Source organism: Mytilus trossulus, chromosome 3, assembly GCF_036588685.1.
Source record: "Mytilus trossulus isolate FHL-02 chromosome 3, PNRI_Mtr1.1.1.hap1, whole genome shotgun sequence".
Taxonomy (NCBI): domain Eukaryota; kingdom Metazoa; phylum Mollusca; class Bivalvia; order Mytilida; family Mytilidae; genus Mytilus; species Mytilus trossulus.
The window spans coordinates 16,631,079-16,650,888 of NC_086375.1; the positions used below are offsets into that span (position 1 = coordinate 16,631,079).

The following is a 19,810-nucleotide window of genomic DNA, read 5'->3' on the forward strand; positions in this document are numbered from 1 at the left end:
ATGGATCAAAACTTCGGATACATTTTAATAAGTAGATACCCCAACGAACATTCATTTAAAGTTTGAGAGTATTTGGCCCAATTGTTTCAGAGGATAAGATTTTTTAATTTAAGCAAGTTTGATGAACAAATAGAGCAAATTTGTCTTTAAAGGGCAATAACACCTTAAGGGGTCAATTGACAATATTGGTCATGTAAACTTTTTTGTAGATCTTACTTTGCTGATCATTTTTGCTGTTTACAGTTTATCTTTATCTTCAATGATATTCAAGATAATAAACAAAAACTGCAAAATTTCCTTAAAATTACCAATTAAGTGGCAGCAACCCAACAATGGGTTGTATGATTCATCTGAAAATTTCAGGGCTGATAGATCTTGACCTAATGAACATTTTTACCCCATAACAGATTTGCTCTAAATGCTTTCATTTTTGAGATATAAGCCAAAAACTGCATTTGACCCCTATGTTCTATTTTTAGCCATGGCGACCATGTTTGTTGATAGATCAAAACTTCGGATACAATTTATAAACAAGATACCCTAAGGAACATTCAGTTGAAGTTTGGAAGTATTTGGCCTAGTAGTTTCAGAGGAGAAGATTTTTGAAATAGTTTACGATGACAGACGACGGAGGACGCCAAGTGATGGCATAAGCTCACTTGGCCCTTCGGAAAAGATGACATTTATGTTACTTACATTTCTCATGGCCACCATTCATCATACTATCTCTGCTGTAACTATCATCTTCATCATCATCTGTTAAAAAATCATTTGTATACACAATATTTTAATCATTTTATCAATTTGAGCATCACACAAACGTTTGAAAACATTACCTTTTCATTTCTTTTAGATCTATTTAATACCAAACTGTTTTCAGACTATGTTATAAAACTTGAACAGGGCATGTTTACCCTTACACAGTACCATAACTGATTTTACTCTCAAATTTCTTGTAAATTTTAACAGTCACAGCTTTGTTTTTGATGTTCTTTCTCATCAGTCAAAGATTGTTAGTCTTCTATTGTTAACTTTCTGAAATTCCTTTTAATCTAACTTATTCAGGACTGATTTACAATTCATAAATTTAAAGGAATTTAGGCAACAGTTTGACATAAATAAATGAATTTAATAAATGTCCCTACCAGTACTTAAATTTGGTATGATTATTTCTTTATCAGTCATAGGCATGTTTGTTGATTTATTAAGGGGTTGGGATTTTCACTGAAAACAAATGCACACACAGAATAAAATATTCCTAATCAAAGAATCAGCTACTGATACAATCTAATATTCCTGAAAAATTCTACTCACAAACAGTGAACTTCTTTTGTTAAATTATATAGAAATTAATTCAAAATTTTCCTTATGTTATTTCTAATTCTCCAGCATAAATATCTATTACTGCAAAAATGGCAATAACATGTCAAAGATATTATTGTCAAAGACATTAAAAAAACGTTATCAAATTACATTTTTAGCATATATCATTTTTACATTCAATAAACAACAATTTATAATGAAATAAATTATCAATACATATTTGTTTTAGTACCTTACATAGACTGATCATAAAACAGACAAGGCCACACCAATCTTATTCTAGGGTTTCTTTTAGGTTTCTACAAATTTTTTTTTCTGTCTCATCTATATATCACATTTTATGGGAAAGGTGAGAAGGAAAAACTGTTTAAATCAATTTGCATATACATGTAGCTTGTTTTCTTCTTTTTTGTTTATCATCACGTCAAAGGTATTTTATTATGTTAAATAAGCATATATACAGTATAACACTGTTCTTGAAGAATTCAGCAAGTAAATAAAATTGGTGTGGCCTTCTAAACATAAGCATCGATTTCAATTGTTAATAGGGGTAAGTATAGAGCTAAACAATTATGTATCTAAAGCAAACTATTAAAACATTGATTAATCATATGGTCAAAAACACAAGAAAATGACCCTGATCTTCACATAAAAAAAAATAATATAACAATGATTTTATTTTGATGATTTTGAGATAATAGAAGTCACACAAAATAGAAACTGCATTCCTTTTCATTTCATACAAATTATTACTGGAAATCTGGACTTTGAAGTGAAAAAATATTATCATGAAAAAAATTGTAACTAACTTCAAAATTAAATACTTCAAACTAAGAATCAGTTTTTTTTTCTTTTCTTCTTTGGTATTAACTTGTTGTTTTAGCAGACAGGGAGATCTTTAAGTATTATTATAATTAATCAATATAACTTAGCTTACAAAGCTTACACCAAACACAATCAATGTTAGCTCTGAATAATTTGTTAGTCAGTTAGTATCATGGTAAACTGTTAGGAAAAGACATAAGTATAAGAGAACTAAATTCAATTTTAATTCTGGACATGGGTTTTCAAAGTAAAATAAAACTGGAGAAAAAGACTTGGAAAAGCCACATTTTTCGACATAATAAGTCAAAATTTAACAGGGTATTTTTTCATTGTCTCAAGAATTAACTTACGACTAGTAGCTGGTGATTGTAAGTCACCATTTGGTTGTCTACTTGGTGTATCGGTTTGACTTGATGTCTTTCTGGCGTCACCACCACTGCTTGTTGGACTGCTACTTTCTGTCGTTTTCCTTACAGATTCTGTTTTATAGAAACACATGCTAATCACATGCAATTTAAAATAAGTCTTCAAAATGGAACTTTCAGGGTGATATCTTATCGATAATTAATGTAACAAAAGAAGGTCAAATCTAAGTTTTCAAAAAAATCTGAAGTCATATAATTTGCCTGAGAACCAGAGAACTTTTAAAGTTCCTTTTTCTGAATGCAAAGGGATTTGACATTAGCATATAAACTAAAGACTAAGCGGTAAGATAAGATAAAAAAAATCAATTTGGGTTCCTCTTTTTTTTTCAGTTGTTCCATTTTGAATACTTAACTTGTTAAGATTTATTTAGCTGTATAACATCAATTGTTTTATATACAACATGAATAATAATTCAATGCATATCTCATTCAACAATCTGTTACATACTTTATTGTTAGTTTACAACAAAGTTTGTGTGTGTGATGTGATTAATGAGTACAAAGCAGTGAAAAGTATTGAAAAAAATAATGTCCCCTTTTTAAAAACAACTATCAATAAGATTTAAAACAGGAAGAAAAATTCAAGCCATAGTGAATCTAGATCTTTAGACCTGCAGCTTTCCTTTCTACTTACTCTATTAAAACTTGAATCATAACGTTCATTACCAAACCTATCATTATAATATGTTAAGGGCAACAAGCAAGTGCCAATACCATTTTACATCTTAAAAGTTTTGATGGTTGTTTAATTTTTATCAATAAGTATATACTACATTTTTCTCAAAAAGTGTATTTTATGCCAATGAAAAATGTACAGAAAAACATTGCATGTTTATTGAGCGAGTGCAAGTAGACTGTAGTTTGTCAGTTCATCTTTTGTTTTAGTCATGGTATTTGTCGGTCTTCTCTGACTTATAGGTTTTGATTGCATCTGTTGTATCTCCTCTCTGTTATCTTATTAAATAGGCATGTATCTCCTCCCCTTACTTAATATGCATGTATCCCCTCCCCCTTTTCTTCATAGGCATGTATCTTCTCCACCCTTTCTTGATGAACATGTATGTCCTACCCCTTTTCTTAATAGGCATGCTAAGAAATGATGAACACATTGTCCATTTTCAAATATGTAAATTACTTACGAGTACCGGTAGAACACATTCAATTAATTTTAGAGATAAAATCAGATAGCAGAACAAATAGCATAGATTTCCATTTCACACAGCTCTCAATTAAATTGTAAATGCAGTGAAATTTTAAGTGTAGAAATAACATTCAGATGTTATCAGATGTTAATCTGCATTCACTTGATGTGACAAATATACTCTTACCATAATGTGTGGTCACTACAAAATAACTCGGACCATGGCCTGAAGGTCCATCTGCGTCAAATAAACATTGTATTTTGAAATCAATGTTAACCAAGAATAATTCAAACAAAGCTTTTATTATATTTTCAGTAATTCAGAGTTTTCTGATTTATTTCTGATTTGAGTGAAAAGCAAAATATATTTTATTATCTTAAAAGAAATGTAAATATCTGAAAATAAGAAGTGTCAGTATGACAGAAAACCAGTACCACAAGTTCACCAAAAATAGACATTGCAAGACCTTCATATGCCATCTACTTGTGCACCAGTGCCAAAAGCCATGTGCAAAGCTCTTAATTGCCCAAAGTCCAGAGAAATTTTGATTCAATTTGTTCTAGATGCTTATTAGCATATAAAACATATTCTATTTGTACATTTACCGTAATAAGCAAATTCTTTTCTTATATTTAATATAAAGCATATTGTATTCCTATATTTAAAAAATAAATTTTAAAACATAAAATAACCTGATAATATTTTTCATCAATAAACAGTTTTTTGAAGAATTTGAAAATTCTTACACATTATGTTGCTTTGTAAACAAGACTGAAGTAGTTCTTGTACACTACATTTCATAATTTTTTCACAGCAACACATCTTTTTTATCTTGTGTGATTAGTTCCTAAATCTATGTTCTATAAACTATATAAATGAAATAGCATGCAAAAAATCCAGATCTAATAAAAAAGGAAAAGTAGTTAAAGAGTTATAAAAATGCCTTGATGTGCATAATTACTGTCTTTCTTCCAAAATTTCAGCAATAGTATTTTGTTGTAGCCACTTTTGAAAGCCTCTTTACCTTTGCCTTTCAAATAATCTAAGACAATTAGTCAAAGGTATTTCATTCCTATAGCTATTTAACTTCATTATAAATTAATATTTTTTTTATTTATTGACACAAAATTTTTAAAACTTAAAAATTAAAATATTAAAATAGTGTCTGTTTTTAATAAAAACAAATGAAAAAGGGTTTAACATTTTTACATTTTTTTATGTACCTGCTCTTTATCAACAAAATTGACTTATCATTAGAGTTATCTGCCTCTACTTTGTCAATAGTGACACATGTATTTGCATTAAATTCTTCTTTCAGCCAAATTTTTTTTTTAATAAACATTCAATCTTGGCTCTGGATGAAAGTTATAGGTTTCAGTTTTTAGCTCGCACAGAATATATTCCTTTACCCTTTACATTTAAGGTCATGAAAAGTGACTGCAAAAGCGCACATGCTTTAGCCAAACCGTTCAAGAGTTGACTGAAAATTAGCTAGCCTCTCAGAATTTGATCTGACTAGTTAGTCAAAATTTCTCAAAATTGTATAAGGGACTTTCTACCTGTGGTCATTTATCTATCCCCAATACATGATAAGACAAATACCTGTGGTCATTTTACTGCCCCCTATAGATCCTTCACTCATGGCCTCACTGTAATTCTCTGGCAAGGAATCGGGTGTTTGTTGTTCCTCTTCGATGTCCATTTCATGACGACGGATATTTTCAAGATTCATTCTCCTCTCAAAAGATGTAGGAAAACCAACATGTCTATCTCTGTGAAGAAAAAATGGTAATTGAGAGATGAATAAGTTAATAAAGATATCCACAGTATTTTAAATGATCAGTTTTATTTAATATTAACAGAAAATGCAGTAAAACTTGTCACAGTGTTTGACATTTGTGTTCCCTAGTATTGGCCATTTGTTGGGTGGTTGTTCATGAGGAAATATCTCACAGTCATTATATTTCAGAGTTTATACATTTTCATGTTTTGAATTTCAACTTACTTTTCTACAAAGGCCATAGTTTGATTGTGATCTTATAATTAGATTTTTAGGAACTTGTTAGATGACAATTATTTTTTTTATTTGGTGTTTAAAGTTTCATATATCTTGGTCTCAATAATGAATTTTAAATACCTTTACTTTTCTATTATGTATGTTAAAAGTGCTATAACTTAATGTTGCCAAAAATTCCTAATTATTTCTGTACAAACTGTTGATAAATGCGGAGTTACTTCACAAACCTATGAAGGAATTCATCTTTGCACTGAACTGGAAGACTTAATCTTAGATATTCCAGATGAACCTTCTCCAGTGTTCCAAAAGTCTTTGACAAAACTTTCAGACAGGGTGTCACATGGCTTCTGTAAATAAAAAGCATGTATTCTGTTATTCAGGTTTAAGATTGTGGCATCATGTAGTATGAATCAGAGTAAATTTAGAGGAATAAAAACAGGAGGTTAAATGTTCATTTTAGCGGACCATGCTATAATAAACAACTGTTGCTATTGTTGAGTTATATGAGCATAGTTGAAATTTGAAATATTGAAAATCCACAATTATCTTTGCATATGTATAACAAGACACCAACAGTTTTAGATCTGAGTTTTATGAATGAACTGACCCTCCCGGTATTCTTTGGATCTGGAGTCTTGGATGATTGTCATCAACAGGTTCAAACAATGGTAAATCTTTACCATACCACAATGGTACACGTCTTGTCATGTTCCTGAAATATATATCACCATTACTCAAACTGATCAATTAAAACTATTGCCTGGAAAATCATTCTCAGATCTGAAGAACCTGTTTATAAATGTGCTTTTAAAATTCTTGGAACCACTGGGTCTTATATGCAATTACAGGTATGATGATTTTTCCAGCATAGATAAACAGAAGGTATTGCTTTGACATGGAATGAGTGTCTGACTTTATTTGAACTTAAAACAAAAGAGCTATGAAAGCTTAAAATCAAGGCATGTAACATAGTAAGCAATGGGACCATTAATTGGTGGTTTTATACCTATTAAATCCCTGTTGTAATTGAAACTTCATTTGTCATCCAAATCAAAAGATCTATAACTAAGAATGAAAGAGAATATTGTAGAAATACTTACACACAAAATGGTTCATATCCCTCTTGTAATCCACAACATGTGAAATATTTCAGAGTATTTACATCCTTAAAAATATAGATAAAAGTAAAATATCAAAGAATGAATTTACTGTTTATTCAAAAATCGCTGTGTGCATTTGTATATGAGATTGTTTTTAAATAGACATAATTGTGAGATTAGAGAATAATAGTAATCAGAATTTAAATTTCAAGTTTATAATAAAGAAATATTCAGTTGTGTATTACCAATAATTTATGAAAATTTATGAAAAATTTTAACATACAAAGATATTTTGTGAAGTTCATAAACAAACAGGTTTGTGAAATATTAATTTACTCATCAAATTACTTTGAACTAAGCTGAAGTCACTAATGGCTATTTTATGTAAATCCTAAACTGACAATATTTCACTTTCACAAAGGTCATTTGAACTTCAAACAATTGAATAAAATAATATATCTAAACTATCTTCATACTTGTTTTATAATATTTCAACAATTTCAAACAGATATATTTTCCTGACTTAACAGCAAAGTTTTGGTTGTTTCCAATTTAGAGTATGTTTTTGGTACTTATAGCTAAATAAGTGTACCTGTCCAAAGTTCAGCTTTGCCTGTTGATAAACTCCCATTGTCATTGCTGGTACATAGTCTGCAACATCTATACCTCGGAAAGCTATTTCCTGTCCTAAATTATCCATCATCAGCTCTCCATTCAAAGAAAAGGCTGAAAAATATCAAACAATAAATGTAATAGACTACCATCTATATCAACTATCAATAGATTAACATATTTGTTAATGCGGTTCATATGTGTTTCTCATAACTCGTTTTTTTGTGTTTTATTTAATACAGATTAGACCGTTGGCTTTCCTGTTTGAATGGTTTTACACTACAACAAATGGAACTTTTTAACTACCTTGACTAGCTATACGCTATACAGCCCTTGCACGGTCACTAGTCATTTTTAGGGCCCATTATAGCTTGCTGTTTGGTGTGAGCCAAGGCTCTGTAATGAAGATGGTACTTTGATCTATAAAGGTTTACTTTTACAAGTTGGGACTTAGATGGAGAGTTGTCTCATTGGCACTCATATGGCATCTTCTTATATCTATATATTCTATAAAAGTAAGTGCACATAAATAGCAGCACATGACATACAAATCTATGGGAGTGTGGATTAATCAGTACAGAGTTTAATTCAATTACACAAATAAAATTATAGATTGCCTAACAATGTAATTTTAACACACTATTTAGTATGTAAATATAAGAATGTTTAAAATATTTACAAAATGATGAAAATAACGCAATATTTCGCTAGACCAACTAGCTTTATCAAGCGTGCATCTATCCAGTTGAAAAGTGATGTGATAATAAACTTTTGCAGCTCAATGTATATGTTGCACTTAGCTGCCTTGAAAATAAGAAAATTTTGCAGCTCAATGTCTATGTTGAACTTGGATTTAGTTGCCTTAAAAATAAGAAAAATCTGCAGCTCCATGTATATGTTGCTCTTGGATTTAGCTGCAATAAAGTACATATAACTTGAGTCATTTGAGTATACTTACTACAAGTTTTATCATTAAGATCTAACATACAACCAATGATATCTCCAGCTTGCCATATTTTCCCATACTGCTCACCTCCTTGGTTCCATTTTCTACCCTATAATTCATAGAAAGGAAAACTTTATTTCAATATACATATTCTAACATTTTGTAGCAAATTCTATAAATCTGTTATTCATTGGATCATTTTAAAGCCAATATTTGTTTTTAGCTGATATCTAATTCCTAGAATGGTTACACAAAAATAAACAGAAGACCATTCTTTAAATATTCAAACATACAAAGAAGATCAGAGTATCAACTTTCTAAAAGAATAACGAAATAATAAGGGTAATAAATACTAGACTAATTCATTATTGATGCCAAAATTCTATCAAATATATGCAAAAGTTTTGTGCAGTCTTAGTCATCATAGAAAGTAAAAGATTAAATCAAATTCCAGAGACTTACCAAAAGTCCATCAAAACCATAAGAAGAACCATCCAAACCAATTTCCACACATGGGCTGGAATCTGTCTTGGTCCATCCTACTTTCATGAAGCCTGGTGTCAAAACTTCAAATTCATAATACCTAGAAAACACAAATATCATTCAAAGCAACAGACAAAAAGTTTTTTTGCATCCTAACTATAAGAATCACAAAAAGATATAGCTACTTTGAATCCATTATTATTAGAAGGATATATTGATGAATACCAAATTTCTATAGGCTTATATGCAGACTTTAAAGTCAAGTATCAGCAAAAAATACAATTGTTTTTTATTTCAAGAAAATAATTACCCATGAATATTAAAAAAATCACGGTATCCAATTTCAAAACTATTCTGTAGGCAATCATCATTTTGATTACAGTAGAAATATATTATAAGTATATAAGACATATTGAAAAATCTACTAGAATCTTAAACTGTTTCAAAAACCCTTAACATTACTAGTGAGATTTCTTTGTCTTAAATAGATACATCCTATATAAGATTAAAAGTTTACCATTTCCCTGTAGACACAGCATAGGTAAGCTGGGTTCTGTAAGTTCTATTTCTAGATTTCTTCTGTCCTAATGCTCTGGATAATGCTACAAAATAAGGGTTAAATTGTATATATACTGTTAATTGTTTTAATTTCTGCATTTTAAATAAATTCACAAATCTGTGAAATATACCTGATACTTGTTTAGAGAATTTAGAAGGCAAAAATTTATCAAAAGGGCAAATACTTTAAATGAATTGTATAACTGGTTACATACAGACAGGTGTGGATTAAAATATAAAAAAGAAGATATCTTATGATTGCCAATGAGACAACTACCCACAAAAAGACCAAAATGACACAAACATTAACAACTATAGGTCAGCGTACGGCCTTCAACAATGAGCAAAGCCCATACCGCATAGTCAGCTATAAAAGGCCCCGATAAGACAAAATACATTTTTTTCTCTCTTAAATCAGTTCTGATTTCTATGCATCACATTTATTTTTAAACAACTTTTGTCACATTTTAACTTGAAAAGAATAGACCACTTGCATAGAATGTACATTAGAAAAATAAAAAAAAACAAATCTTTTCAATTAACTAAGAATGAGATGTGATAAGATATATTGGTGCACACATGTATAACATGATATAAAATAACACCACTCCACTTAACATGAAATTGATAAAAAAAAACAATGAATTTATGAGCTACTGCTCATTAATGATTCCCCCACCCACAAAAAGAATGGTTAACAGGAAGTTGTTGAGTGACAAATCTGAAAAACTCATCACACAGTGTAGCTGACTTATATAAATCCTGAAACCAAATTTCAGAAATCCTTGTATTGAAGTTCTTTATAAAAATGTGATGAAAATTTTCAGCTTGGCTATTATGTGTTTGGTTTACAGGAAGTCGTTGAGTGATGAATCTAAAACGCATAACGCAGTATACCTGACTTACATAAACCCTGAAATCAAATTTCAGAAACCCTTGTATTATCGTTCCTGAGAAAGATGGGCTGAGAATTATTCGTGGGATGGACAGACTGACAAATGAACATTTGATGAACTAATGGACAGACAGACAGAGGTGAAACAGTATACCGCCACTTTTTTTAAAGCAGGGGTATAAAAACAGTCAAGTGTTATAAAAATATAAAAATAAAATCACCAGTAATATATAAAGCTAACAATATAAAATAAAAATCTCGTTAAAAACCTGAAACTGAGCACACCACATATATATTTTAAAGAATAATGAATAAATAAATAAATAATGTTGCATACCTGTATTTTTTAAATTTCCATAGTTCAGCAAATGATCAAATAGTTTACTTCCTTAGAAAGCATTAAAATAAAACACATTGCAGAAAATAAAATGATGCAGCCACAACATGGGGGAATTAAAAGGATCTGGATGGGGTCCTTTATTTATTTTTTCTTTAACTTTTTAGACTATTATTCTTTATTCTTTATTTATTTTTACCCTTATTCCATATTCTCTTGTATTTCACCATCCCATTATTCTCTATTCTTTCTTTATTTTTGCCTATTTTTCTCTGATCTACATTTTTTTCTTTATTTTTTGTCTATTTTACTCTAATCTTCATATATTTTATCTTTATTTAGAACTTTTTACCCATTACTCTGTAAACTCCATCCAGAACCTTAATTAACAATGCATACAATTACAGCATAAACTATACATGCGTTAACCAATTATTTGCAATGACTCTATTTGATTTCAAATTATCTTTTCTTTGATCAAGACCAGCATCACACACAATAACTTAAATATAACATAAAATGATATTACAATAATTAAATAACACAACTTAATTACAAATTTTTACATTTATGGAAATGTAGGACTGCTGTTAAAAAATCAAAATGCCAATGCAATAACAACACTTTTTCCATGCTTGATTTTTAGGTCATGAAGGATACTACACAATTACCTGTTTGTGCACTTTCACCAGTCTCACTGGTTGGAGGTTCCAAATTGTATCCATAGGCAAGGAGCGTCTTGACTGTTTGATTTGCTTGATCTCTTTTAAGACAATACATTAAAATAAATATAATGAAAAGAGAACACATGCAATGATTTTAATTTGTTAAATAAGAAAAGATGTGAACAAAAATGAGATAACTATTCAAAAGTTTACCTTTGTAATTTTAGTTCATTTTGTGAAATTCTTTCATTAGATAAATCAATCATAATATATTTTAATGGAATTTGGCAAATGGTCTGTTTTATACAAGTTTATTCAAGACTATTCAAATAATTGTTTTGATTTAAAAAAAAATATTCCTATTATGAAAGACCTTTTATTCAAGTAAGTTGTGCTTAGATTTACCATAGTTTGGATTGAACTATTTTGATTTCATGAGCTATATTTCATCTTGCTCAAAAGTTCTTAACTGAATTGACAACATAGGAAACTGGAAATGTGTCAAAGCACTGTCATGTAAACACAAAACTTACCTATTAGCCTTTTTAATGGAATCATCCACTTTGTTGTATGGCACAAGATGGGGACTTCTTTTGTTGTGTAGGTCCTTAAAATATAAATTCATTACAAAATTAAATACATGATCATTAAATAATCTATCATTTTACAACATGTTTCCATAAGGTTACTCAGAATTACAGATTATTCAAATCTATTATTATTTATCCAAATTCATTCCCCTTTTTTGTGGATATTTTACCTCATAAGTTCCGTAGGTCCAGTTATGCTTGATTCTATCTTTAGCCCAGACATTATGTGTATTCTCTGCCAATAACTCCACCAAGTCTTCCATTAACTCATTCAATGTCACATATGACAGGTCCAGAGGTGCTGGTTTGTATCCATTACTTTGTAAGAAACTAGAAAATATATACAATAAATAGTAATGATATACATAGTTCAGGTCTCTCAGTCATAAAAGTTTACTTAGTACTTAAAGTACAAAATTTGTGCTTCAAATTTCCATCCTGTAGCTGTAACCTTATTAAATACATATCTGAAATCTGAATTTCATTAAAAATTAAAGCCATCAAAGATATTGTAAATATTAAAGGTTTTATGAAGTAAATAAAATTTTGGGTCATAAGAGAATATGAACACAATTTTGTAAAGCATATGTGCGAATTTAAAAAAAAACCTAAATAACACCACTTACTTGTTTGGCAATTTATGTGTCTTCATTCTGTTATTCTCTTTCTTCTGATTATCCATACTGATGTGATAACCTAATGCTAGTAATGTCCTGCAACAGACATAATTACAGGTTTAGTACAGTATGCCTAATCCACATGATATAAGTACAGGCTTAGTACAGGATGCCTAATCCACATGATATAAGTACTGGTTTAGTACAGTATGCCTAATCCACATGATATAAGTACAGGCTTAGTACAGGATGTCTAATCCACATGAAATAAGTACAGGTTTAGTACAGGATGCCTAATCCACATTATATAAGTACAGGTTTAGTGCAGAATGCCTAACCCACATGAAATAAGTACAGGTTTAGTACAGGATGCCTAATCCACATGATATAAGTACAGGTTTAGTACAGAATGCCTAATCCACATGAAATAAGTACAGGCTTAGTACAGGATGCCTAATCCACATGATATAAGTACTGATCTGTATGGCTCAACATTTTAGTACAACATAGACAGATTTCAAAATTTTGTTTTTACTTTAATGTCTAGTCGAGGCTAAGTTTAAGTTTATACAATTGTTTTTCATAGCATTTTTCAGAGGATTAGAATAAAACATTTTTACATTTTGAGAATATGCTGAGTGACAAAAGTTCCAAAATGAATCATCCTTTTTTCCACATTATGGATTTTAACTTCAGTAATTTTTGTACATTTGTTGTCTCTTAATATTACTGAATAACTGACTATACCTTAATGTTTCAAAAGAAACTGTGATAACATATTTCTTTTCTGTCATGGGGACTTTCTCAAAGCTATTTACAGCTGGATTCTTCTTTCTTTGGTCATCTCTGACCTACAAAACAAAAAATATATTTCTTGCATCAAAATATGTTTAAAGGTATAATCTTAACCAGTTTACAAAATACATAAAAAAAGTCCTTACCCTGATGATTTGGTTTATGATGGTGGTCCAATGCCTATTCTTGTTGATAACAATGTTTATAGTTATCTCTGTTCACTTTAAATTGTAATTGTACATTATATAGAGATATTGCAGTTACATGTAGCTAAAGTAAACATTTACAAAAAGATATTTACCTCACCAAATGACCATCCTTGTTCTATCTTACTAGCAGCCCAAACCTCATGTAAATTCTCTGCTAATCTATCTCGAACATTTTCTATGTAAGCTGGAAGTTGAATCTGAAAATATAAATGCAAAATTCATCTGTTCCTTTCATCATAAGTTGAGAAGCATGTAAACCATATTTTTACTATGCATCCATTAGCCATTCATTACAATATTAAGGCAGCCGCATGAACAAAGCAAGTGAAATTTATTCTAACCTTTTCATATTATAAATTTGCGAAAGAAAAGTTTAGAAATTAGAACTATAAATATAAAGCTCTATACATAGAGGAGAACCACCATTAGTCCTATACAGGATAGCAATTGTCTTGTCAAAGAATCAAGTATTAAATCAAATTATCATTAAAAAAATTAGATATTATTGTAAATAGATGCTTCCCCATTTCCATTCTCAATTTTATTATTGTAAAGACAGCTTTGTACATGAAGCTGCTATTACATGATTTCTCTCTTCATCTGCCTACTATTAAAATTTTCATAAAAAGTTGAGAAATTTGGAATACTTCCATTAAACAGTTATAAATACGCATTTTCCGCTTCCATCAATTAAACTTACATTAGCAGTATCTACTGGTTTTGGCACATATGGAGTGTATTCTATTTCCATTGGTCCATGTATCACATTTCTGTGGATATCTCCAAACCAGAAACACTGGTCCAACTTGAGTTTCTCTTTTGGAAGTAATGCCTCTATGGCTGGTGAATGTCCATCTGGTAATTCAAACTTAAATTTTCCATGGTCTCCACCAAATACAAAGCGACAACTATAAGAAAATAAAACATTTAGTCATTATATTTCATGCAGGTTGTAGTTGTACAGGTACAGCCAAATTATACCTCTTCAAACATTTGTAATTAAGAAAATAGAATCTGCTGATATATTAAACAGCAATTGTATAAACAGTATAAAATTGTTAAATGAAATGTTATGTATAAAATTCCAGAATGTAAAATTATTGTGACTGACTGGTTATCAGGCAAATAAAGAAGAGTTTAGCTAGTAGTGCCATTCTATATATTTCATTTTTGTGTCAGACAATAAGATTTGTACTATCTTAAGGATAAATAATAGTGAATTAATCAATCATCTTTCAGGCTTATTTTCTAAAATGTTATGATTTTCCAAAAATTCTTACCTGACTCGAGCAGACATAGACACAACTGGGAAGAACAGACCATCAAGATTGAAATCCTTGAAGACTCCTCTGACCTTGATACCATTCAAGGTGAAGGTTATCTGTGGTACAGAAAGGTCAAGACAACAACCAATCACATCACCATGTTCTAACTGGTGACCACTCCTTCTCACCTGCTTTGATTTCCCACCTGTAACAAAATATTTCATACTAAACTGAAAAGATTATTTGTAATCTTATAATAAAGAACTAATTGCTATACTGTAGCAAAATGGCCAGTGCTACTTTGTAACTCAAATGTAATATCCTCAGAAGGAGACTTCAAAACAATACATATGTGATATTAATCTATTTCAATTATTTCTTTTTAAACAGTTGATGATAAAGTCTAAAATAATTTAGTAAATTGAAAGAAAACACTTGAATTTGCACCTTAAATATTCAAATATTTCCTCTGATCATACCTGTCCATAAGTTGACCCCATCAAATGCATAGGAATAGAGATCATCACCAACAGCATTGCCTCCCCATTGTTCTCCTCCTCCGGGGTAGGGTACAAAGCCATTAGTATTGGCAACGCCCACTCTCAGTGTGGGTGGAAGATGTGTAGCTGATTCAAACTGAATTATAACAAGTTCAAAATACCACTTCTTGTACATGGCTGATCCATCTAATACTCCAACATATATATTTGGCTTAATACTGAAAAAAAGAAGAAAAAAAGAATATTGTATAACTTTATTCTATTTTTGCATCAATTGGGCCCTTTCTAGTCAACTTCAAAGCAACTTATTTCCAATGTGTTCTCATCATTCTTAACATATTTATGTCAGGGAAGATGAAAATTCTAACAAATTCTTGAGGATAACTAGTTGCTTTGTTTTTTAACTAGCAAAAGTAGCATAATACGTTGTTTTGCAGTACTTTTCAATATATCCAACTAGTTTTGTATACAGAAGTAATTCAAACTGAAGAAACAGATAATCACAGATAGGAATTTGACTAGTTCTACATTTACCTTGCAACATGGTCAACCAGTTTTGTCTGCAGCAGTAAATCTCGGCCAGGTAACAGATTATCACAGATAAGATTCTGATTGGTTCTAACAGCTACTCCACTCCCTACACACAAGGAACGTAAAACATCTAGCACCTACAAATCAGAACTGTGTGTTAGATTTTGAACAAATACATTTATTTTTCTAAATTGTAACTTTGATGGTATTTTAGAGTATTTATGAACTCAAAGTGTGGTGTTAATATTTTAAAAAGGAAGTTTGACATTTTTGTGAGTAAATGTTTCTTTTTGTTCACTATAGATTTCTAATTCAATATTTTTTAACAAAAGATTTCTGTTTTGAGTTTATCATTTGAGGAAATTTCATACTTAATTTATAAGTAAAGTGAGATCAAACTGTTTTTTGTTGTAATTAGTCTGCTAGATAGGTTTGAATTAAATAAATCCTATTTTTACTTTTCTGCTAGTCAATTTTCTGAACTAATAAATGCATGCCATGAATAATAAGTCGTTTAACCCTATCACTGATAGCTGCCTAGACAGAAGCTTCTCTGAGACAATGGCTTCCCTGGCTACTGTTACTCCAGTGGGAGATCCTCATAAAAAATGTCAATAAAAACTTGTCTGTAGTTATTTGTGTCTTTTTTTCATTCACTAACACCATATTCACAGTTTTGTTCATGTTTTGATAATTTTTTCTTCAATATATTCAAATTTTCAAATTTTTCTGCATTATCTAGGTGAAATTCTCAAAATTCTGCTCTTTGACCCAAAATCGTAATTGCTAGCGCAAAATGGCAAAATTTTAAAAAATTTAATGAGGCTGTAAAAAATTCCATACACTGAACAATGTCCATTCCAAGTTTTTTGTACATAAAACGACATTTTATGTAAAAAAAGTATACTAGTTTGGCTTCAATTCTTCCATATTCTTTCCAAAAAAATGTTCCCTCATTTCAAATTCTCATAAATTTCGTAAATTTCCTCTCATTTTGACACAGTTTTCAAGACACGGAAGCGCCATGTTTACACTTTCATCCGAGTTTTCAACAAAGAAAGATAACTTGTGTTTGCACTGTTTTGAGTGGGAAATATAAAAGAGGTATTCCGATCACGGTAAAACAAGATTCATCGTCAGCTGTCTGAAGCGTGAATCCCAGTTAACCGTGACTCATTGACGAAAGGGTTAATGCATTTGTAATCAAGGTGATAACAGAGACACTGTCAATTAAGACATACCTTTGGATCTCTGCCAGCTCTGTCTATCAATGATATGATTGTTATAATGGACTAACCTTTGGATCTCTGCCAGCTCTGTCTATTAATGATATGATTGTTATAATGAACTAACCTTTGGATCTCTGCCAGCTCTGTCTATCAATGATATGATTGTTATAATGAACTAACCTTTGGATCTCTGCCAGCTCTGTCTATTAATGATATGATTGTTATAATGGACTAACCTTTGGATCTCTGCCAGCTCTGTCTATCAATGATATGATTGTTATAATGGACTTACCTTTGGATCTCTGCCAGCTCTGTCTATTAATGATATGATTGTTATGATGGACTAACCTTTGGATCTCTGCCAGCTCTGTCTATTAATGATATGATTGTTATGATGTGTTTCTCTTTAATCATGTTCAGAGCTTCAGGACTGTCTATTAGTACACAATGTAACACATCTAAGACTCCTAAAATCAAAAAGGAAATAACTTTTTCTAGTTTGTTCTAATAATAGTACATCGTACATTCAGTTGCAAAAAATAAATTAGGAATTGTTTTTTTTTAGAAAGAACCAATTGGTGAAATATCTTATTCATTTCAAGGTATCTGAATCATCTTGCTGTTTTTTTATCATGGCTAGGCATAAACCAAAATGTTAAGATTTCGACTACCATAAATTCTAATCATATGTCAACTTTATACATTAACTATTTATTTATTAGATACTATAAAAAGAAGCTTGAAGAAAAAAGACAAGTTCACCATAGCTACGATGTAACATTATTTTTACCTCAAAGCCATTCTTAATGACCACCAAAATATCTACCTAGCTATTTCTATTTCAATTTCACTTGTTTGAAACAAAATAAAGGCATTGAGCATTACATCCTAGCTAATTTTCATCCAATAAACCTACCTGTGGATGACTGCTGACTTTCTAACCTACTGACAAGCCAGTCAAGTCGATAGGATTGAGCAAACTGGGCACAGTTGGCACGGTTACCACGAATCATGGCAGCTAGATAAATAGAAAAGAAATATTTGAGCAAACTAAATAGGCAGAATAATACTTCTATACAAAATTTAGTTAAAAAATTATTTAACTGAATATTGAATATTAAACATTTAAAATATTTGTTAATATCTTTATCTAATTCAGATCGTTTGAGCAGCTAGTCCCAATTGGACAATTTATATAATTATAGGTTTTGGTATGTTTTAACTTCTCGTTTTTTGAACTTAAGTTTATATTCAAAAAGCTGTGCATTTATATATAATTTCATATATGTGATTAAATCTTACCTAACAGCAGATATAAATAACTTGATATGTCATCCCATTTACTAGCTGCCTCCTCGCCTGCATAATGGGCAAAGTGTCGCCTACTTTTATACTGGATGAACTTGTCAATGGTTTCCAGAATGAGAGCAATCATTCCCTGAAAAATTAAAATTAAAAATCAATGATTTATGCAATTATTTCAAATGCTAGTTTGAAACATCAACTTTGAAGAAAAAAGTGTTACTAATTCATAGATTATTTTAATCTAAAATATAATTTTTAAAGAACTTATACCATTTTTACATTTGTGTTTCATAGATTCTGTCAACCAAGTATATTTGATATATACCTCTAACATACTGACATTTCATAATGTTCTTAACAGTCACATACCTCTTCTTGGAATAAATCTTGTCTATTTCTAAGAGCTCTAAGCTTGTTTTGTTTTTCTTCGTGCTCTGAAATGAAAATTCATACATCATTGCTGTTGAGTTACTGTGCTTATCCAGTGACCTTTGGGGTATCACATTAGCGATGACCAAAACAGTTTACCAAATTGCAGTTAGATTTTTACTCCAACTAACTGATCAACTGGTAAAATATTTTAGCAGATTGCTCAAGTGAAATGTTGTTAGTAAACAGTGAATGCTGTAAAGTAAAAAGTAATACTTACCATCCAGATCTAGTCAGTTGATACTTTTGTCAATCATTTTTAACAAAAATAATATCTTACTATAGTATGAGTCACTGAATAAAAAGGTATAATTTTGACATGGAAACTTCTATCATAAATAAATATTATAAATAAATAGTTCAAAACATTGTTTTGTAGGTGTATATTTTATAGCTTTGTCTTCTAAGACAAAGTTATTGTGCAATTGTGATTCGAATAATATGTTATATACAAATTACTGATGTGCTGGCAATAAAGGGAAATAATTTACATGACTGATAATCAGCAAAATTTTGTTCTGTCTGACAAATATCAAATTTCCCCATTTAATTTGTTTGTAACATCTATAATACTAAAATTACGAAGTACAATTTGTCAGCCGTCATCACGTAAAAACGACGAATCAAAGAATTCAACTTTATATATAACTAATATAGTACAAAGGTGTAGATTAAAAATTACACCACTCCAGGCCCTTTTGTTTTCCACGTAATTAATATTGCCAATAATTAAGAAGTTCCGGGTCGAGTCCGATACCGATACCAATAGTATATTCACCTGTTACCTATTACCTTATCTGTACGTTCCGCATCTGACAGGCGCACCAACAAATGGTGTATTCAGGATTAATATGCTATATACACGGGTCATAATCACAGGGTTGGCACTACTAAATTGTCAAATTGTTACCTATTGTAGTATTGTAATCAGTAAGACTTTCTAAGATAACAATACGAATACTAAAAATCTGGACAAAAATATTAAAGGCGTATAGGTACCGTTTTCAATTTG

The 19,810-nt window shown here is 30.3% G+C and overlaps 1 protein-coding gene across 1 annotated transcript in view; it reads right to left on the reverse strand.

The window, feature by feature from the left end:
- The window catches only part of LOC134710263 (ryanodine receptor-like), a 126,722-nt gene that overhangs the window by 79,098 nt on the left and 27,814 nt on the right, over window positions 1–19,810 (reverse strand). The window contains exons 13-36 of the mRNA XM_063570543.1: window positions 18,739–18,803; window positions 18,367–18,502; window positions 17,981–18,082; window positions 17,413–17,531; window positions 15,839–15,972; window positions 15,284–15,522; window positions 14,820–15,009; window positions 14,240–14,447; window positions 13,632–13,736; window positions 13,283–13,386; window positions 12,545–12,631; window positions 12,089–12,248; window positions 11,862–11,935; window positions 11,335–11,426; window positions 9,391–9,475; window positions 8,853–8,973; window positions 8,403–8,499; window positions 7,425–7,558; window positions 6,833–6,897; window positions 6,340–6,444; window positions 5,960–6,079; window positions 5,318–5,487; window positions 2,499–2,627; window positions 697–756 (exon numbers count right to left, since the gene is read on the reverse strand). Of these exons, the coding sequence (XP_063426613.1) occupies window positions 697–756; window positions 2,499–2,627; window positions 5,318–5,487; window positions 5,960–6,079; window positions 6,340–6,444; window positions 6,833–6,897; window positions 7,425–7,558; window positions 8,403–8,499; window positions 8,853–8,973; window positions 9,391–9,475; window positions 11,335–11,426; window positions 11,862–11,935; window positions 12,089–12,248; window positions 12,545–12,631; window positions 13,283–13,386; window positions 13,632–13,736; window positions 14,240–14,447; window positions 14,820–15,009; window positions 15,284–15,522; window positions 15,839–15,972; window positions 17,413–17,531; window positions 17,981–18,082; window positions 18,367–18,502; window positions 18,739–18,803 (2,901 nt within the window). The remainder of the gene's footprint in view (window positions 1–696; window positions 757–2,498; window positions 2,628–5,317; window positions 5,488–5,959; window positions 6,080–6,339; window positions 6,445–6,832; window positions 6,898–7,424; window positions 7,559–8,402; window positions 8,500–8,852; window positions 8,974–9,390; window positions 9,476–11,334; window positions 11,427–11,861; window positions 11,936–12,088; window positions 12,249–12,544; window positions 12,632–13,282; window positions 13,387–13,631; window positions 13,737–14,239; window positions 14,448–14,819; window positions 15,010–15,283; window positions 15,523–15,838; window positions 15,973–17,412; window positions 17,532–17,980; window positions 18,083–18,366; window positions 18,503–18,738; window positions 18,804–19,810) is intronic.